At 44.8% G+C, this 22,826-nt stretch overlaps 1 protein-coding gene across 4 annotated transcripts in view; it reads right to left on the bottom strand.

Moving 5' to 3' along the window:
- Nucleotides 1-22,826, bottom strand: part of LOC124012776 (catenin alpha-2) — a 711,900-nt gene that overhangs the window by 3,735 nt on the left and 685,339 nt on the right. For all 4 annotated transcript variants that reach the window (XM_046326728.1, XM_046326729.1, XM_046326730.1 and 1 more), the window contains 3 exons: nucleotides 20,545-20,726; nucleotides 15,042-15,147; nucleotides 2,082-2,216 (listed from right to left, as the gene is read on the bottom strand). In XM_046326728.1, the coding sequence (XP_046182684.1) occupies nucleotides 2,082-2,216; nucleotides 15,042-15,147; nucleotides 20,545-20,726 (423 nt within the window). The remainder of the gene's footprint in view (nucleotides 1-2,081; nucleotides 2,217-15,041; nucleotides 15,148-20,544; nucleotides 20,727-22,826) is intronic.

Genomic DNA, 22,826 nt, shown 5'->3' with positions numbered 1-22,826 from the left:
TTTAATGGAGGGACGTGCGCGAAAACACACGACCTGACCAAAAGTACGTGGGCACCTCCTCGTTGAACATCTTATTCCAAAATCACAGGAAGTTGGTTGCCCCTTTGCTGCTAGGAAGTCTTTCCACTAGATGTTGAAACATTGTTGCAGGGACTTCCATTCAGCCACAAGAGCTTTAGTGAGGTTGGGCAGTGATGTTGGGCTATTAGGCCAAGCTTGCAGTCGGCATTCCAACACGTCCCAAAGGTGTTCAATGGAGTTGAGATGAGTTATCCTTCCACACCGATCTTGACAAATCATTTCTGTATGGACCTCGCTTTGTGCACGGGGGGCATTGTCAAGCTGAAACAGGAAAGGGCCTTCCCCAAACTGTTCCCACAAAGTTGGAACCACAGAATAGTCTAGAATGTCATTGTACTGTATGCTGTTAGCGTTAATTTTTCCCTTCACTGGAACTAAGGGGTCCAAACCATGAAAAACAGCCCCATACCATTATTCCTCCACCACCAAACTTTACAGTTGTCACTATGCATTCAGGCAGGTAGCGTTCTCCTGGCATCCGCCAAACCTAGATTCGGCCGTTGGACTGCCAGATGGTGACGCGAATGCGTTTCCACTGCTCCAGAGTATCCGATGGCGTCGAGCTTTACACCACTCCACCCGACACTTGGCTTTGCTTATTGTGATGGTAATTTTCAAATTTTCAAATAATTGCTTTTTCATTATTTTTTACTTGACTGATGGTACATGCTTCTGATGGTCACGGTGCATTCAAGACAGATAGGAAATTCCCCCCTCGTCAAATCACGAGGTCGGAAAGTCAGAGCTCTAGAAAGATGCCAGAGTTTCCAACTTGGAATTCCGAGATGGATAATTTTTCCCAGTCAGATCGCGTTTTTTTTTTCTTCCAGAATTCCTTGAACGCACTGAGGTTGGAAGTCGGAGATTTCCGAGTTCTCGGTTGTTTTGAACACGACATTAGTCTCAGCGGAGAGAGGGAGACAGCAGCAGAGAGTCCACGGTCGCTGCTCTGAAGGGGTGTCCACATACCTTTGGCCATGTAGTATATGTGTACACAACCAATAACATTGGATCACTGCTCTATTGATTGGCATCATTTGAGCTTTTAGCATATTGTAGCAAAATGGCAGGGCAAGGAAACGAACCCGGGTTGCTGGCGTGAAAGGCGACAAACATCCTACGCATCGCGCCAATAGGGTTGACTGGTGAGAACGTGGCTCAGTATGGCAAGGACTTCTACAATATTATCCATTAACGTTTCTACTGCCATTGGACAATATACTGCCACATTTATTGTGTAACAATTTTGAAATGTTATAATGTTATGTAAAATCATAGGGTAATTGCGGTAAAAAAAAGATCAAACTCTGAGTCTCTCTGAAAGGTGGTCTTTTTGGCAGCCGGCATTTTATACTAGAGCCTAAGGATAAAGTCCTTTCCAAAACGCCATACCATTTCCTAGAAATGGGGTGTAAATCAACAGTATCAACTAGCTTTCTTTCCCCTCTCGATCAAGACAAGTGGACACGGGAAGGATGCCAAGTGACATGATTGAGATTCACCCCACAAGTGCATAGTGGGGTGGATTTGAGATTTGGCATGCATTTCATTTCCACCTGTTCAGCGTTAGCTTCAAATACCATTTAAAGTTGAAACTAACTGACATGCGTCTAAGCAGTTCAGTAGTTAGCATCCACCATAACGCTGCCATCATCTGTCCTGTGTTTTTAGACAAGCGCTGATGGGGAACAGACTAGAGCTGTCTGAAAACGTTACTAGCATTCAAATCCTTGCTTCCTCCATTGTTGTTTAATATATTCCTCTCAAAGTGCAATGAATGAGAGGATCCAAGGCTCTCTCTCAGAACTCCTCCAATGCCCTTTGAGGGGAATTGTAAGAAACGAGGAGGGAGGAAGCCTAGGGAAGGTCCCTTGTAACTATTGACAGCCCACAGACAGAACATTGCTGCTCACCAGTGCTTTATGCACCGGAATACAACTATTGACGGAGACCCAGAGCCTTGACTGTACCATGTTAGGGTGTTGTGTGGTGAGACTTACCCCAGAGACGATGAGCTCTCCTCCCAGGTTCTGGACCTCGGCCTTGACCTTGCTACAGATGTTGAGCTGGTGGCAGTACAGGGCGATTCTCTGCAGGTAGGCCAGCAGGTCCTGCTTGCAGGCCGAGTCAGGGCACTGAGACACGCAGAAACATGGGGAGTTTAAAAACAGGGAAAATAGCTGAAAAATGTGTTAAGAAGTAGGGTTAAGAAATAGTATTGTTTTGTACATCAGAAGTAGTTTATAAAATGGTTGTGCACTATTTTCTTTTACTAATGGCATGTCATTTCTCCACTGTACTCATTCCTACAGTAGAAAAACAACCCAATCATCGAAATAGCAGGGGCAATTAGCAAGTCCTTTCCGGGCCCTCTATTGTTGAGAAGCCATATGTGTCTACCTCTAGTATATACTAAGGTAACCCTATTCACTAAATAGTGCACTTCTTTACACCAGTGCCCATGGGACCATCTGGGAATAGGGTGCCATTTGAGGCACAGGCACAGAGAGGGATCGGGACAAAGGCTTTTCAGTCCCACTTGTAAATGCACACAAAGTAGATGTAATATGTTCTGGATGTCATGCAGCGAAAATTGCAGCGGCCCACAAGTTTCCTGGTGGGTAATGAAAGAATGGTGCGTTTGCTACTTTACTTTTAAAACGCTCCCGGGCACCGTTTTGTACAGGCACCTTTTTTCTCCACCATTAACAGTAAATGGTCCTAACTACAACATTCAGGCAGCATGTATAGAGTTGAAGGGAAGGGATACATTCACACAGGGGTCACTTCCTTGTCTTTAGGGGGGCTAGGAGACATTGGGAAAGCCAAGTTAATTGGCCGAAAAAGCTAGCTACGGGACCATGTTAATTTGGGCTTGCAATGTTTTCACACATTTAGCATTGGAAGACACAAATGTGCATTTCTTATTCAGGAGTCCCTGTTTCGTTCCGTTTTCTTCATGAACATGACCCATCTCTACCTATTCCCCTCGAGTGGTAAATCCCGTGTTTAGATTGTCCCAATGTGTTCCCTTCCCACACTTGTTTTTTTGTTGCCAGTTTAATTGTGCTTTAGTGGGCTTGTCCGCCCACACTTGAGTAAGTAAGTAAGAGTGTGAGGCAGACTAGTAACGATGGACTCGAAGTACTCGTGGTGCAGCACTAATGGTCACAGATGCACAGTTGTCCTGTTTGCACAACAAATGACTGCGTTTGTGGCTTTGTCCCAAACGGCACCACAATCCCTGCATAGTGCACTATTTTTAACCAGGGCAAATAGGGCTCTGGTCAATAGTAGTGCACTATATAGGGAATAGGCTGCCATTTGGGATGCATTTTTGGTTCACATGATACACTGAACCAAAATAAATACGCAACATGTAAAGTGTTGATCCCATGTTTCATGAGCTGAAAGAAAAGATCACATACATACCCGCACTTCATATTTTTATTTTTAGGTTAACCAGGTGCCTATTTTCAATCACCAATATCCTATAGACATACACACAAAAAGCTTATTTCTCTCAAATGTTGTGCACAAATTTGATTCCTTCCCTGTTAGTGAGCATTTCTCCATTACCAAGGTATTCCATCCACCTAACAGGTGTGGCATATCAATAAGCTGATTAAACCGCATGATCATTACACAGATGCACCTTGTATTGGGTACAATAAAAGGCCACTCTAAAATGTGCAGTTTTATCACACAACACAATGCCACAGATGTTGGGGGAGCATGCAATTGGCATGCTGACTGCAGGGTTGCTGCCAGAGAATTTAATGTTAATGTCTCTACCATAAGCCGTCTCCAACGTCCTTTTAGAGAATTTGGCAGTACGTCCAACTGGCCTTACAGCCGCAGACCACGTGTATGGCGTTGTGTGGGCGAGCGTTTTGCTGATGTTAGCATTGTGCCCCATGGTGGCGGTGGGGTTATTGGTATGGACAGGCATAAGCTACAGACAACGAACCCAATTGCATTTTATCGATGGCAATTGGAATGGACAGAGATAACATGACGAGACCCTGAGGCCCATTGTTGTGCCATTCTTCTGTCAGGATCACCTCATGTTTCAGCACGATAATGCACAGCCCCATGTCTCAAGGAACTGTACACAATTCCTGGAAGCTGAAAATGTCTCAGTTCTTCCATGGCCTGCACACTCACCAGACATGTCACCTATTGAGCATGTTTGGGATTCTCTGGATCAACGTGTACTACAGCTATTACAGTTCTCGCCAATAACCAGTAACTTCACACTGCCTATGAAGAGGAGTGGGACAACATTCCACAGGCCACAATCAACAGCCTGATCAATGCAAAGGAGATGTGTCACGCTGCATGAGGCAAATGGTGGTCACACCAGATACTGACTGGTTTTCTGATCAATGCCCCCTACATTTTTTAATCTCAAATCAAAATATGCATATCTTTATTCCGAGTCATGTAAAAATCCATAGATTAGGGCCTAATGGATTTATTTAAATGATCTGATTTCTTTATATGAACTGTAATTGTTCCATGTTGCGTTTCATATTTTTTTGTCTCTCCTTAATCGGGCGGTGTTCGGCGGTCGACGTCACCCACCTTCTAGCCGCCACTGATCCATTTTCCATTGCTTTTGTCTCGTCTTCCTTCACACATGGTTCCAATCCCATCTATTACATGTTGTGTATTTAACCCTCCGTTTCCCCTCACGTCCATCTCGGAGATTGTTTGATTGTATGTGATTGTGTTGGTCTTCGACGGGTTTTGTACCCACTTTTGTTATTTTATACATTTAGTTTTTTTTGGAGTCAGCACTTATTAAACGACTCCGTTTATACCAAGTTTGTTATTTCTTTGTTCTCCTGCGCCTGACTCCCTGCCACCAACACGCACCCACTACATTTCTGTTCAGTATACTTCAAAGTACAGTAAATAATGTCTTTCGAAGATTCAAATCCAACTTTATTTGTCACGTGCGCCAAATACAACAGGTGTAGACTTTACTGTGAAAAGCTTACTTACAAACCCTTAACCAACAATATAACAAATGGCTAAATAAAAAAGGAATTAGTAACAAAGGAATAACAATAATGTGGCTATATACTGTATAAGGAGTACTGGTGCTGAGTCAATGTGCAGATCACATTGATCAGAGATATTATAATCAACGCTATAACGGTAGAATAAAAACACAAAATGGACACAACAGTCGTTTAAAGTATCTGTCCAGTGTTCCAGATTTATTATGAAATATGAACTAGATTATTATTATTTTTTTATGATAAAGGACGTTAAAAATCACCTTTTCTGTGCCCCTGCTTGGCCTGTTAGAAACAACCGGGGTTTGGGCGTATATTGGTTAAAAAAAACTAAAACGAATCATTGGCAGCTCAGCTGCTACCTTTTACAGTCAACAACAGCTAACTCGGTTTCCTCTTGACATAAAACAGGAAAGGCCAGATGGTTGATGCGCGGAGGATCGGCTTTGGCTTTGCTTTCTTGTCGCGGCTAACGTTAGCTGACGGCTTCCGAACATCAAGCAGGACAACTCTTACAAACCGCACAAGTGAGTAAGCACTTCGTTGGACAGTGTATATACCCTGTATATCCTGTGTATACTAATACTACTTGAAACTACAAACCACATCATTTGAAATAGAAGTGACTGGCGAGATACTTCAGTTGTTGCAGATGCTTTGTCCCTTTTGCTAACACCAGCTAAGGATTGCTTGGCTGGCTTGTGTGCGGTGAGTGTGCTGTGAGTGTGCTGTGAGTGTGCTGTGAGTGTGTTGTGCATTCCCGAGTCCGTGTTCAAAGACCCATACGTGTGTCCTAAATAGTAGGCCATTTGAGTGTGAAAGAAATTAAGTTTCATAGTATGTGACATTAAAAAAAAAATAATAAAGTATACTTTAGATGCCTGGATGTCATACTAGTTTCGGCTTTGGCAACAGCTGATAATCAGATATGGGGTCTGTGATACCAAAATGAACCAATAACACATGCCACGTTCTCAATATGTAGAAATAGAATGTTTTATAGTTATGTGAAGTTTAGAAAATGGGGTATGATTTTAATGCCAGGATGTTATACTCATTTCGTCTCTAAATCTAGTGGAATTTGATGCACACTTTTTTGATGCACACTATTCCCACAATGCATTGGAAGAGGTGAACTATGAGCGATAGGCCCTAGTTCTCTTCAAGTAGCCAAAAAACAAAACTCGGCTACTTTATTGGGAAGTTGCCACATAAGAGAAGCTTCTGAGGTGGTGTTCAAATGTAGGCTGAGTAGTTCTTGTTCTCCTTAAAACGAAGTATTGCATCGTAGGCTACATCTTTGAAAAATAACTTCTCATTGAATAGCCTTTCTTGTTCTCTTGGTCTTCATCAGAGCTTTTAAACTAAACACTAAACCATCTTTTTTTTATATGTATTTTTTTAAATAGAAATTTAAAACATACAATCTACTTGCAGTGAAGCTGCTCAACATTTACATTACATTCAATCATTTAACAGACTCCCATCCAGAACGACCCACAGAAGCAACCAGGGTCAACGCCCTGCTCAAGGGCACGTCGACAGGTCTCTCACAAGGTCAAACACGGGAACCCGAAACCAGCGAAATATCAGCCACCGGCCCAAGCTCCCAAATGCCATGCCACTAGCCCTCCAAGAGCCCCCTCCCTGAGTATAGGTAAATGTATCAAATTGGAAATGAGATATTATCAGACTGGTTAATGTGATGCATGTCTGTTGAATTGAGAAAAACCCACTTGCATACCTGCTACTGTGTTGTGGCCGTGGCATACTGCACACATTTTACTGAAACAATACATGCTAAATAGCATGCGACGATGAGTACATAGGATGCAGTTTAAGGATGCAGTATGTTGTACGCTAGTATTGGTATTCGGGCACGGCCATGTCTCCCCACCAGAGAATTTGGAGAAAGCTGCTGGACCACATACAAAGGGGCCTGTCTCAGCCAAAGAGGATGATGCCATTATCTAAGCAAATGTCAAGCGTTTTTTGAAACTGTGCAAAAACGTGTTTGAGATCGGGATTTACTGAGGTTTTTTCCTTCTTTAATATGCTTTGGCCACAACTTCAAGTAGGATGAGTTAACAACATTATTTGGGTATGATCAAACAGAATGAGCTTTGAAAAATGAGAATTTCAGTTACGATAATGATCTCAAGGGGGTCAGATTCCGCAAACACAATGGGTTACAAGACACACACGCACTAATGACCCCTAAAGCTGTGTTCATGCAGTGCTGCATGCTGATCTTGCAGCCAGTGAGGCAGAAAGTGGAAGCAGCTCCTAGGACATGATTACTGCACCCACCGCCACTCCTGGCTAGCATTACCACTAATTCCACTAACACACACAAACCAAATACACACACGCTGTATACAAACAATTGGAAACACACACAACCCCCTTTCTCCATCACACCAGAAAACCACGAGTTTCTCCCTGCTCCTGGCCAGCCCGGTTCAGGCAGGCAGTTGACAATATGGTTGCCTGACTAATCGGCCATCTCCTCAGCAGATTCCCTCCTGGTGTAAATAAACAGCACGGACCATTACCTTGCCAAGGCCGCCAAGGAAAGCAGGCAGCTTCATTCTCTCCCTCTAACTGGCTCCCTCTCTTTCCTGCCACTGATTGGGGAGGATGAATTCTAGCCTGGAATCCAAACGGAATATTGTGAAACAGAACAATATTTAGTTAGGGTTTCAGGCTGGAATTTCTCTTTCCAAACCTTCCTTCCAAAGAGGAATTATAGCCTGAAATACAAACTGAATGTAGTGAAACCATGTTGCTATTCAGTTTGGATTACAGGCTAGAATTCCTCTCTTCTTCTCCAGTTAGAGTGGAATTCCAGCTTGGAAACAAAACTGATCTATTGCGCTCTATCCAGTTTGGATTCAAGGCTAGTGGAAACTTCTATTTCAATAGGAAGGAAGAAGCCATTTTGTTTTTGCATAATTAGACCTGAAATAAATCAGCCTCTCTGCATGGGTGACTCAGCAGCAGGACTTCTGTTATTAAACCAGGGGGCAAAGCTCTGTCAGAACCCACACACAAACACAAAAGCATCACTAAATCACACCTCTACATTGATGGTGTGTTGCATTTATAATCAGGCATGTGGAAAAAAACAGAGCTCGCGCCCATGACTCTGGCTGCTTCACAAATGGCACCCTATTCCCTATATAGTGCATTACTTTTGACCAGGGCCCATAAGGACACAATCTAATACAATAAATACAGTTGAAGTCAGAAGTTTACATAAACTTATGTTGGAGTCATTAAAACTCGTTTTTCAGCCACTCCACACATTTCTTGTTAACAGACTATATTTTTGGCAGGTAAGTTAGGACATCTACTTTGTGCATGATACAAGTCATTTTTCCAACAAATGTTCACAAACAGATTATTTCACTTATAATTCACTCTATGACAATTCCAGTGGGTCAGACGTCTACATACACTAAGTTGACTGTGCCTTTAAACAGCTTGGAAAATTACAGAAAATTATGTCATGGCTTTAGAAGCTTCTGATAGGCTAATTGACATCATTTGAGTCAATTGGAGATTTACCTGTGGATGTATTTCAAGGCCTACCTTCAAACTCTTTGCTTGACATCCTGGGAAATCAAAAGAAATCAGCCAAGACCTCAGAAAAAATGGTAGACCTCCACAAGTCTGGTTCACCCTTGGGAGCAATTTCCAAATGCCTGAAGGTACCATGTTCATCCGTACAAACCATAGTACCCAAGTATCAACACCATGGGACCACGCAGCCGTCATACCACTCAGGAAGGAGACGCGTTCTGTCTCCTAGAGATGAACGTACTTTGGTGCGAAAAGTACAAATCCATCCCAGAACAACAGCAAAGGACCTTGTGAAGATCCTGGAGGAAACAGGTACAAAATGATCTATATCCACAGTAAAACGAGTCCTATATCGACATAACCAGCAAGGAAGAAGCCACTGCTCCAAAACCGCCATTAAAAAAAGCTAGACTACGGTTTGCAACTGCACATGGGGACAAAGATCAAACTTTTTGGAGAAATGTCCTCTGATCTGATGAAACAAAAATCGAACTGTTTGGCCATAATGACCATCGTTACGTTTGGAGGAAAAAGGGGGAGGCTTGCAAGCCGCAGAACACCATCCCAAACGTGAAGCACGGGGGTGGCAGCTTCATGTTGTGGGGGTGCTTTGCACCAGGAATGACTGTTGCACTTCACAAAATAGATGGCATCATGATGAAAGAAAATTATGTGGATATATTGAAGCAACATCTCAAGACATCAGTCAGGAAGTTAAAGCTTGCTCACAAATGGGTCTTCCAAATGGACAATGACCCCAAGCATACTAGTTGTAGCAAAACAGCTTAAGGACAACAAAGTAAAGGTATTGGAGTGGCCATCACAAAGCCCTGACCTAAATCCCATAGAAAATTTGTGGGCAGAACTGAAAAAGTGTGTGCGAGCAAGGAGGCCTTACAAGCCTGACTCAGTTACACCAGCTCTGTCAGGAGGAATGGGCCAAAATTCACCCAACTTATTGTTGGACGCTTGTGGAAGGCTACCCAAAACATTTGACCCAAGTTAAACAATGTAAAGGCAATGCTACCCAATACTAATTGAGTGCATGCAAACTTCTGACCCACTGGGAATGTGATGAAAGAAATTAAAGCTGAAATAAATCCTTACCTCTACTATTATTCTGACATTTCACATTCTTAAAACAAAGTGGTGATCCTAACTGACCTAAGACAGGGCAGTTTTACTAGGATTAAATGTCAGGAATTGTGAAAAACTGAGTTTAAATGTATTTGGCTGAGGTGTATGTAAACTTCCGACTTTAACTGTACATGGATAGAGCAGCAACACAAATATGAATAATTACATACATATTATAATCAATGTCAGTATGCTCCTAATCTGCACCCCCTAATGCTTCCCTATTCCTCTACATAGTACACTCTCTCTGTGATTCCGTGGTCTCCTGACAATGGCCTTTTAATGTGTCTTGGCAGGGGGTCCTAGGAAATGACCATGCCTTGAGTTCTCTTCAACCCCACCTGACCAAGTCTGCATCCTAAATGGAACCCTATTCGCTGTATAGTTCACTGCTTTTGACCCATAACCCTATGGGCCCTAGTCGAAAGAAATGCACTAAATAGGGGATTAGGGTTCAATTTTGGATACATACAGTCCTGACCCAAAATTTTGAGAATGACAAAAATATTAATTTTCACAAAGTTTGCTGCCTCAGTATCTTTAGATATTTTTGTCAGATGTTACTATAGAATACTGAAGTATAATTATAAGCATTTCATAAGTGTGAAAGGCTTTTATTGACAATTACATTAAGTTGATGCAAAGAGTCAATATTTGCAGTGTTGACCCTTCTTTTTCAAGACCTCTGCAATCCACCCTGGCATGCTGTCAATTAACTTCTGGACCACATCCTGACTGATGGCAGCCCATTCTTGCATAATCAATATTGGAGTTTGTCAGAATTAGTGGGTTTTTGTTTGTCCACCCACCTCTTTAGGATTGACCACAAGTTCTCAATGGGTTTAAGGTCTGGGAAGGTTCCTGGCCATGGACCCAAAATATCGATGTTTTGTCCCTAGTTATCACTTTTGCCTTATGAAAATGTGCTCCATCATGCTGGAAAAGGCATTGTTTGTTACCAAACTGTTCCTGGATGGTTGGGAGAAGTTGGTCTCGGAGGATGTGTTGGTACCATTCTTTATTCATGGCTGTGTTGTTAGGTAAAATTGTGAGTGAGTCCACTCCCTTGGCTGAGAAGCAACCCCATACATGAATGGTCTCAGAATGCTTTACTTTTCGCATGACACAGGACTGATGGTAGCGCTCACCTTGTCTTCTCCGGACAAGCTTTTTTACGGATGCTTTTTGTGCAAAGCAATGAGGACGGCACATGTTTTGTGCAGGAAACCATGTTTCACAGAGAAAGAACAATAATTCTAAGCACCACCTTCCTTTTGAAGATTCCAGGCTGTTATTCGAACTCAATCAGCATGACAGAGTGATCTCCAGCCTTGTCCTCGTCAACACTCACACCTGTGTTAGCGAGAGTATCACTGACATGATGTCAGCAGGTCCTTTTGTGGCAGGGCTGAAATGCAGTGGAAATGTTTTTGGGGGGGATTCAGTTCATTTGCATGGCAAAGAGGGACTTCGCAATTAATTGCAATTCATCTGATCACTCTTCATAAAATTATGGAGTATATGCACATTGCCATCATATAAACTGAGGCAGCAGACTTTGTGAGAATTAATATTTGTGTCATTCTCAAAACTTTTGGCCACGACTGTACATTGTCCTCCCATCTCTATGGTACGCAGTAGCACAGCGGGTTCCCAGCAGGTAGAACATTTGGCAAGTTTCCCTGGTCTACGCATAGGCCTGAGCTGCTGGTACGCCGTGGGCTTCATGTTTTAAGAAAACCCCCAGTGGAGGAAGAAAGAGAGAGAACAAGAGAGAGGGGGTGGAAGAAAGACACAGAAGAGTAAAGAGAGAGAGAAATAAGCAGATGAAGATTAGAGGGAAAGAGATGACAGCAAAAGGAGAATAGTGAGAGATGAGGAGAAAGAGGCACCCCTCCATCCTCCTATTCTTTACTCTGTGGTGAAATGGTGCGAACTGCCTTGAGGTAATGCCATGCCACGTGCTTCTCTTAGCAGAATATTTAAAGGGAAATTTCAGCACTAGAAACTACTGTAATTCCAGTCTGCTTACAGAATCATGAGTGATGACAGGTGTTTCAGACATAATTATACAGTAACCAATGGTGTCATTGGTTGATTGAGCCTGCTGTATGATCAAAAAAGGAATGAGTCATGTTTTGTAGCAATGATTTTGGCCTTTGTGTTTCACCGATCACGCCTGGCAGCGAGTAGATATAGTTGTCCTTGTTCAATAGAGCCATTGGACTAGTCTCAACGGTGTTCCTATCTGGGGGGCCATACTTCCTTGTTCCCACCCTCGAAGGCAGGCTTTCTAAAAATGGGTGAGGTACTGTACTAGTTTACAGGTTCACCGGAGCTATGTTACCATGCACGGTCTATTAGCCACCATGGCTGCTTTCTGATTCCCCTTTCCAAAAAGAGCTGGATTACGAAACATTGGTGTCCTTTTACATAGGACCATACAGTCCTATTTATTGGCGCAGAAATATGCATTGAGACAGTGAGAAAAATAAGTGCGAGACCAGCAAGCAGCCATCTACCAGGACTCAGGATGGTAGATGACAAACGAGTAGGTTGTTTTGCTGTCGGTGGCTAGCTAGCAACGTCAGGTCTCGTTTCACACGTGTTGTCCAGTACAGTATAATCCTGTGATAGATTCGGACAATATCAGAGCATTGTCGATACCACCACAAGTCAAGCTAGTCACGTTTGTGACACATATGAGATGTTAATAACATATTAATGGACATACCCCCCCCCCCCCCCCGACTATCTCTCTCTGTCTCTCTCACACACACACACCTCCCCCTAAATCTCCCATCCATCTCGCAGAACAGTCAGACTGACAGACTGACTCTTCAATAGGGTTTGACGTGAAGCGTGTCAATAAGGGTTGCTACTTGAGGGACCTGTCCTGCTGTGGCACCGCAAAGCTTCAATCTCACACACAACACACACACACACACACACACACACACACACACACACACACACACACACACACACACACACACACACACACACACACACACACACACACACACACACACACACACACACACACACACAAACACACACACACACACACACACACACACACACACACAGGTGCGCGCTTCAATCCCCCTGTCACGCCTGACTGCGTCCGTCAGCCACAGGTTAATGGTACAGCAATGTGTGAATGCAAAATACTTGTCCTCTTGAAAAACAAGGCATAACAAGTACGACAGTTATTTGTCGTAGGTTATATCATGAAAGGCAGTGTGGAATTAGACTAGATCTGAAAAACACAGTGGCTTGCCAGAGAAACTCAAGATCAAATAATCCTTCAATTCGACGATAAAAGCAAACTCTTAAATGTTTGAATATGTTGACACACATTTACGGTATGTTGTACCTGGATGATGTGTGTTTCACATTGCTCCACACAGAAATACTCTTACAACAAATCCCTGTTTAAATTAGGAGAAAATCAGGCCCCGCTTGCTGAGCAGCATAACATTGCAGAATGAGGGTTCATCCAAAATGGCACCCTATTCCTTATATAGTGCACTACTTTTGACCAGAGCCTAATGGGTTCCCATAAAGCTCTGGTCAAAGTAGTGCACTACTGCATATAAGGAAAAGGGTGCCATTTCACACGCACACTCATCATCTAGCATGAGAGGAGGGCAACAGAAGGCTGTGAATATTCAGCAAACACCAGTCAAAGAATCGTTTAAAGGCGAAATTAAAAATGGCAAGCCACCTGCTCAGTTTCAGCGTTTGTTGATTCAGTCCGAGGGTAGGCTGTCAGTGATTTGCTATATGACAGATATTCACCGCCTGACTCCAACCCAGCCCTGCTTGCAGAGTGAACGGTTGGGGGCCACGGTTCAACAACACACTAGCCAGCAGCTCTGTGTGTTTCTTCAAATATGGCACACGCACACCCACCCACCCACCCACCCACACACACACACACACACACACACACACACACACACACACACACACACACACACACACACACACACACACACACACACACACACACACACACACACACACACACACACACACACACACACACACACACACACACACACACACACACACACACACACACACACACCCCAAGACTCGGGCCAACAAGCACACTGCTCTGCCTTCTGCAACACATAGGATACTGGTGAGTGAATGCTATGGTGTCAAACACAAGGAAACCATGTGTTTAATACTATTCCATGTATTCTATCGCAGCCATTACTATGAGTCTTCCTCTGACATAAAGTGCCACCAGCCACCACTGCTGCACTAACGTCCTCTTCATTTGAATGTCGTCAGACTGATTGTAATAGCGCAGCTCTCTCTGAGTATTACACACAGTAGTTCTGACAACACCAGGAAGAAGAACACGGAGTCCTAATGAATCAACAAGTCTTTGTGCATGAGGCTACATGAGGCTAATTCTCACAGCTTATTCAGGACGGATGAAAATGAAGAGGCAGATCATGTATTACCTGAAGTGCTACTATTAAGTACTAACAAACCCAGATAGACAGACACACACACACACACACCTCTCTACCCCGTTCTCCCTTTATCTTCCCCAGCCAGGAGGAGCAGCCGCTTTGATTGATTCGATATTGAAAATAGACTGTCAGCGCGTTTTGGAGAGGGTACTCATCTGATAATGAATGGATGCAACACCTCAGCGCCACTAATTAGATTAAAGACACAGACAAAGCCCCTAGCTCCCTGCTCCTCTCACAGTACAAGGAAGTCCCATTGGGACGGACAGCACCGCGCCAAGACAGCCCACTGTGCCCAGATCCATTGCTGCCCACAAACAAACCCACTAAGGTTGCGTCCCAAATGGCACTGTATTCCCTACGTACCACTACTTTTGACCCGGAAGCCAGCCACACCAATGTGTCGGAGGAAACACTGTACATCTGCATGCATGCGCCCCCTGCCCTCCACAAGAGTTGCTAGAGCGCGATGGGACAAGGAAATCTCGGCTCATGGGTCTCCAAGTCACGGCCAGCTGTGACACAGCCTGGGATTGAACCCGGGTCTGTAGTGACACCTTAAGCACTGCGATGCAGATGACCGCTGCGCCAATCGGGATTTTAACAAACAATTGCCCCCCCCCCCAGAAAATGCTGTCCTCTGTTGAATTTCAAAATCCTGAAAGGGGATCTATCCTGAACACAGACAGACGTACACAACTGGGGTAAGTGTTACCTGGTCGGCGACGGCGCGGGCCAGTTTGTCCATCCTGGAACCTGCCTCTGCAATCTTCTTGGCGGCGTTGATGACATCAGAGGAGTTCTTCAGGGGCCCTTTGCCTCTGGCGGGGAACACAGGGAAAGGGGCGTAAGTATTAGTAGTCCCTTTGCCTCTGGCGGGGAACACAGGGAAAGGGGCGTAAGTATTAGTAGTCCCTTTGCCTCTGGCGGGGAACACAGGGAAAGGGGCGTAAGTATTAGTAGTCCCTTTGCCTCTGGCGGGGAACACAGGGAAAGGGGCGTAAGTATTATTAGTCCCTTTGCCTCTGGCGGGGAACTCAGGGAAAGGGGCGTAAGTATTATTAGGCCCTTTGCCTCTGGCGGGGAACACAGGGAAAGGGGCGTAAGTATTAGTAGTCCCTTTGCCTCTGGCGGGGAACACAGGGAAAGGGGCGTAAGTATTATTAGTCCCTTTGCCTCTGGCGGGGAACTCAGGGAAAGGGGCGTAAGTATTATTAGGCCCTTTGCCTCTGGCGGGGAACACAGGGAAAGGGGCGTAAGTATTAGTAGTCCCTTTGCCTCTGGCGGGGAACACAGGGAAAGGGGCGTAAGTATTAGTAGTCCCTTTGCCTCTGGCGGGGAACACAGGGAAAGGGGCGTAAGTATTAGTAGTCCCTTTGCCTCTGGCGGGGAACACAGGGAAAGGGGCGTAAGTATTATTAGTCCCTTTGCCTCTGGCGGGGAACTCAGGGAAAGGGGCGTAAGTATTATTAGGCCCTTTGCCTCTGGCGGGGAACACAGGGAAAGGGGCGTAAGTATTAGTAGTCCCTTTGCCTCTGGCGGGGAACACAGGGAAAGGGGCGTAAGTATTAGTAGTCCCTTTGCCTCTGGCGGGGAACACAGGGAAAGGGGCGTAAGTATTATTAGTCCCTTTGCCTCTGGCGGGGAACACAGGGAAAGGGGCGTAAGTATTATTAGTCCCTTTGCCTCTGGCGGGGAACACAGGGAAAGGGGCGTAAGTATTATTAGTCCCTTTGCCTCTGGCGGGGAACACAGGGAAAGGGGCGTAAGTATTAGTAGTCCCTTTGCCTCTGGCGGGGAACACAGGGAAAGGGGCGTAAGTATTAGTAGTCCCTTTGCCTCTGGCGGGGAACACAGGGAAAGGGGCGTAAGTATTATTAGTCCCTTTGCCTCTGGCGGGGAACACAGGGAAAGGGGCGTAAGTATTATTAGTCCCTTTGCCTCTGGCGGGGAACACAGGGAAATGGGCGTAAGTATTAGTAGGCCCTTTGCCTCTGGCGGGGAACACAGGGAAAGGGGCGTAAGTATTAGTAGGCCCTTTGCCTCTGGCGGGGAACACAGGGAAATGGGCGTAAGTATTAGTAGGCCCTTTGCCTCTGGCGGGGAACACAGGGAAATGGGCGTAAGTATTAGTAGGCCCTTTGCCTCTGGCGGGGAACACAGGGAAAGGGGCGTAAGTATTAGTAGGCCCTTTGCCTCTGGTGGGGAACTCAGGGAAAGGGGCGTAAGTATTAGTAGTCCCTTTGCCTCTGGCGGGGAACACAGGGAAAGGGGCGTAAGTATTAGTAGGCCCTTTGCCTCTGGCGGGGAACTCAGGGAAAGGGGCGTAAGTATTAGTAGGCCCTTTGCCTCTGGTGGGGAACACAGGGAAAGGGGCGTAAGTATTAGTAGGCCCTTTGCCTCTGGCGGGGAACACAGGGAAAGGGGCGTAAGTATTAGTAGTCCCTTTGCCTCTGGCGGGGAACTCAGGGAAAGGGGCGTAAGTATTAGTAGGCCCTTTGCCTCTGGCGGGGAACTCAGGGAAAGGGGCGTAAGTATTAGTAGGCCCTTTGCCTCTGGCGGGGAACACAGGGAAAGGGGCGTAAGTATTAGTAGTCCCTTTGCCTCTGGCGGGGAACACAGGGAAAGGGGCGTAAGTATTATTAGTCCCTTTGCCTCTGGCGGGGAACACAGGGAAAGGGGCGTAAGTATTAGTAGTCCCTTTGCCTCTGGCGGGGAACACAGGGAAAGGGGCGTAAGTATTATTAGTCCCTTTGCCTCTGGCGGGGAACACAGGGAAACAGGACTTATTATGTTTCAAGTTCAACATTTTAAAAAATGAATCAAAATGCAGACAGCAAACACTATCTGAAATACCTGATATGAACAGATTAAAAGCTCCATTTTATATTCACTGGACAGTTTGCCACTAATGAATAATGCATAAGATACAAACTCCAGTTGTAATCTTCCTAAAACTGAAAAAAAAGATCACAATGCCCCCCCCCCAAAAAAAAAACGTGGGCTGCAACTAGAAATGTATTCTCAAATCATGGTGCTCTGTCATTAGTAGCTGAAAGCTGTCAACATAGGTCTTTCTCAAAGCTCATCAGCATTGGTGCCAGTCTGTTTCTGCTCTCTTGCCAACTCCTTATGGAATTGTCTTGACAATAACAGCAATGGAGTTGGCAAGGCCACAATAGATCTGGTAACAGTTTAGACAATAATGGCAATGGAGTTGGCAGGGCTATAATAGATCTGGTAACAGGTTAGATTGGATCTAGGCCTAAGTTCTATCAGATCGGCGTTAACCGGTGACAGCAGACGCCCACACAGCTGATGTTTTGGCGGTGTCTGAGGCGGAACTGCGTTGGAGCCGTCACATTGGTGAGCAGCTGCTCTTGCGATCACTGTCAAGAAGCCACAACCGCCCCACTCGCGTTAGAAGTTCAGAACCAGAAAGTGCAGGCTAATCTATATCGAAATAATTACGCTCAAATTGAAAAAAATCATTCAGGGAAAATAATGACTTCTATCATCCTAATGGAGGTGTAGATTACATCTCACATTCCAGCGTTCAAACTTACACAAGACGGCACGGGATTTCTGTTGTTGCGACTCTGTGCAGCCAACGGCAATGTCAGCTTTGTCATAATGCCGGGAGCCACGTCAAACACAACCGCTATTCGGATGTCGGCTGAAGCGGATCAGACTGAACAGAGCCCGTAGCCTACGGTTTAACCAAAGTATGGCATCACTTCTCTACTGGTGTTGCCTGGCTCGTATAGTTTCCTAGTTGTAGGATGTCAGGCACACCCACTGACTGAAAAAAACAAACTGACTTTACGGCAGTAGTCACTTATATTGGCTGACATCACGGTAATTGGGCATTTGTGAATCCATGCATGATGTGTCATTGGCTGAGTCTCAAACGGCACCCGATTCCTTACATAGTGCACTACGTTGGAGAAGGACCCATGGAGATCTGGTCAAAAGTAGTCCACTACATAAGGGCATAGGTTGCCATTTGGTTATCAGATTTGCATGGCGACATAATATATTTGCCAATTCCACAAATGTCACCACAAGGGTCACTTTACTAAAGCAGTGTAATCATCGCCAACACACCACATCCATGATCGTTCGTCATTATCAAACTGCGTGGATGCATCCCAAATGGCACCCTATTCCCCACGGCGGTTTGGTCAAACGTAGTGCACTATATGGGGAATAGAGTGGCATTTGGGAAGAACACATAACATCTTCCCCTGGTTGAGCTCTGTACAGCTAGCATATTCTGTCCACTGAATCATAGTGCCATGCCTTGGAATAGGAACATTGGGTTCAGCACAGGGCTAGCTATGACATGATATACAGATGGTGGGGGCTCGGAGAAAAGCTGTTGCCTCCCAGAGAACATCAACATCCACACTGTAAACACCACACAGGATCACACTCATCCTGGTTTGGCTACAAGATATTCAATCTGACTCAATGGGAATACAAGACTGTTGGACCTCTGTTAGTCTACTAAATAACAATGTGTAAAGATAGACAGCTGCGGCTGGTCTACACAGCCTATTCCCAGCTCACACCCGTTATCCTGACCAATAGCAGGGCCTGGATTTTGATTTATTCCAGCCTAGCCACGAAAGCACCTGATTCATCCAATCAAGGACTTCTTTATTTGCTGATTTGTTGAATCAGGTGGGTTTGATTTGATTTCCGTTAGTGTTGGGCTGTGACGAAAAGCCCGGACAGCCTAGTGTAGCGAAGTGAGTTGCCTGTGTGTGGTTGCTGATCCTACCCATACCGATACTAGTCACACCCATAACTAGTAATGCTTCAATTCAAATGGATGCACAAAGGAAGCATTAGCATGGCTAGGAACTGGGAACAACAGAACATGGCAAGACATTAGCACAACAAAGGGGATTGTTCCATTCAAAAGGGGGAAATTGAACAAGCCTTTTGATGTATCCAGGGATAGGGATAAACAACAGCTTTTCCAAGGTAAGGAGCATGTAAAATACTACTCTGAACAAAAATAAACAATGCAACGTGAAAAGTGCAGGGCCCGTGTTCCTCGAGCTGAAATAAAACGTTCTGTACGCACAAATAGCGTATTTCTCTCAAATGTTGTGCACACATTTGTTTACATCCCTGTTAGTGAGCATTTCTCATTTGCCAAGATAATCCATCCACCTGATAGGTGTGGCATCAAGAAGCTGAATAAACAGCATGATCATTACACAGGTGCACCTTGTGCTGGGGGGACACTAAAAGGCCACACTAAATGTTACGTTTTGACACACAACACAATGCCACAGATGTCTCAAGTTTTGAGAGAGCATGCAATTGGCATGCTGAATGCAAGAATGTCCACCAGAGCTGTTGCCAGAGAATGGAAGGTTAATTTCTCTACCATAAGCTGACTCCAATGTCGTTTTAGAGAAATGTCGTTTTAGATAATTTGGCAGTACATTCAACCGCCCTCCCAATTGCAGACCACATGTATGGCGTCGTGTGGGTGTCAACGTTGTGAACAGAGTGCCCCATGGTGGCGGAGGTTTATGGTATGGGCAGGTATAAGCTACGGACAACAAACAAAATGGCATTTTATCAATGACAATTTCAATGCACAGAGATACCATGAAGAGATCCTGAGGCCCATTGTCGTGCCATTCATCCGCCACCATCACCTCATGTTTCAGCACGACCCCATTTCGCAGGGATCTGTACACAATTCCTGAAAGCTGAAAATGTCCCAGTTCTTCCATGGCATGCATACTTACCAGACATTTCACCAAATGAACATGTTTGGGATGCTCTGGATCGACAGCGTATTCCAGTTCCCGCTAAACTTCAGTTGTTTGTTACATGTTTCTTTCACTACATTTCGAAAGTCTAAATATTCCACAAAGATGTGCCCTGTTGAGGTGTGCTATTGGTTTTAGGGAATTGATCTACCATAGAAATATAATTACTAGAATGGGTAACACAGAGCCTCTGTCCATGGCAATTTTACTGGTAAACTAATGGGTAGACTCAAATATAGCTGACATGGTATCGTTATGCATCATTTCCAAATAGCCACCGGTCCACAACATAACAAACCTGTTGACTTGAATGGTGACACCCGTTCTAGTAAATCTATATCATTGTAATTATTACATTGACATTCATAAGTACTACCAGTCACTTCAACTAGGTTCTCTTTAGCAACATTGTAACTGCACCTGGTGAAGTCCGTCATCTCCATCATGATCATGCACATCTGCTTGGCGAGGACGATGATGTCGTTGCCATTGTCGTCCCACTTGGCCACTTCGGCGTCCAGCTTGCACTTCTCCTGCCGGAAGCTCTCCACCTGCTCGGCGATCTTCGCCTTCTCCTCCTGAGGCAGCTGGGCCATGATGGCCTGAGAGGGGCAGGAGGAGGAAGATGTAGGGGGGGGGGGAAGTAGAGGAAGGTTGAGTAGTGGAGTCAAAAAGAGAGGATGAGTAGCGAAACACACAGGGGAGAAGAGGAAGTGGGTGAAAGGGGGGAAGAGTAGATTGAGGAGGAAGAGAAGGAGTGGAGAGAGAGAGAAGGAATAATCAAACTAAAGACTGGCAGTGAAAAGGCACCATGACACAAGAAATACCAAAGATTAAGCATCAATTGCCCTTCAAATATTTAGCTGGCTGCCACCTTGAGGAGCCTATAGTCCTGAGTATACTCAACGAGAATAGATATTGCGTTAAGAGTTTGACTTTGCCCTTCCGAAAGGTTTCCGAAGAAAGTTATAAACTTGACGATTAATCAACCAGCGCTCCTAAAACCCCTTGACATCTTATACTTGTGAAGAGAAGAATCCATTCCTCGGCTCGTTTTGCCGTGAGAACACTCTGTGCCTCTCTTGCCATAGCCATTCGAGGCAGGTCTGGGATGACATAAATCTCTAGGCAAGGTCACCAAGTGCAGTAGAGGCTCCGATATTGTTTGGGAGATAAATGTCTAATTACTTTACTTCTCATGCCAGTCAATGAATAATGTATTTGTTCAACGTTCTGAGGTGAGTGCAGGGGAGAAAAGTAAGTCGGGCACTATTCGTTTTGTACTATTGATTTGAGAAGGAAAGATGAAGTATCCATTGCATGGATGATATTGTTTTTAACCTTACCCTCCAAACACTGAAAAAAAGGTGAAATCAAAGCAAGCCTAAATATGTACATATTGAGTGATAATTCACTGAAAATGTGTACTTGTTCTCACCAAGCTAAATTATCTAACATCATTGGCAGATTTCTTCTTCTTATTTTAACCTTAAAAAGGCTTAATACAAGTAATGTATCATATTTCAAGATATTTTGATATTTTAGCTTAATTGTCTTATTCAAGGTCAAATATCTTGAAAGAAATCTTGAAATAAGATAAATTACTTGTATGAAGCCTTTTTTAGGTTAAAATAAGCAAAACTACCTGCCACTGACGTTAGAAAATGTAGCTTGGTAAGAAAAAAAGAAAAATGTAAGTGAGTTATCACTCATAAGATATTTAGGTTTGCTGAGATTTCACTTTTAACAGTGTAAACTCTATGCTTAATGATTTCCTACTCTGTCTTGTTTCCTCGATTCCTCGCCTCCCTCTCCAAGCTCAATGGAGGAGATGTGAGGTAGAAACCTTGAAAGCAAGGTTTTGATGACAGGTTTCCAGGCACAGCCTTCAAACTCTTCCTTAGACCACGTAGAATGTCTTTATAAAGCATGACTTCCCCACTCTGCTTCATTTTATCCCCTCTCCTCTTCTCTCCTCTGTCCGTCCGTCTGTCTACGTCCCTCCCACATTCCTTTCACAGCAAAGCTGGTGTGTGGGGGTGACCGGGCAGGATGAGCTCAGTGTGAGCGGGTATCACCTTTCACCCCTCCCTCCATAGAGGTGTGAGGAAGAGAATAACAACCACAAATGACTCGTCTTCCTCTCATAAAGTAGCTCAGGACGGAAGGAGAGAAAGCGTGAGAGAGATGCAGAGAGGGGCACAAAGCTGTTTTAGGTGTCATCAGACACTGCTATCTCATCACACAGCACCAGATGTCACCCCACTGATCACTCCCTCTCTACAGTCTCGGAGCCAGATATTATATGTTTGGTATTGCTGCCCAAGTGGAACTATTTCACCAGCGGAGCCTTGCTTGGTTTCTGTTTCGGAGCAAGCTGGACCAGGGCTCTTTCTCAGTTAGTATTTTCTAGATTCCTTGCGTCCTCTCTCTCCTCACAAGGTTCTTGAAAACGCATTGGCGGTGAAGATCCAAGGACGTTCCCCTCGCACCCTCTCTCTCTCCTCCAATGGGGTTTGAGAAGGAGGCAAGGAGAGAGGACGCGAGGCAAGGAGTCAAGGAGAAAGGAATTGGGCAAGTGCCCACGTTTACATGCCTCAGGCTGGCGTTTGAGTAGTAGTTTAAAGCAGTGGTTCTCAAACCTCTCCTCAGGGACCCCCAGCCGTTCCATGTATTTGATCTATTCCAGAGCTAGCACACCT

Source organism: Oncorhynchus gorbuscha, linkage group LG24 (assembly GCF_021184085.1).
Source record: "Oncorhynchus gorbuscha isolate QuinsamMale2020 ecotype Even-year linkage group LG24, OgorEven_v1.0, whole genome shotgun sequence".
NCBI lineage: Eukaryota > Metazoa > Chordata > Actinopteri > Salmoniformes > Salmonidae > Oncorhynchus > Oncorhynchus gorbuscha.
Note: the sequence above shows the minus strand (reverse complement) of the source record. Positions and strands in the feature narration are given on the sequence as shown.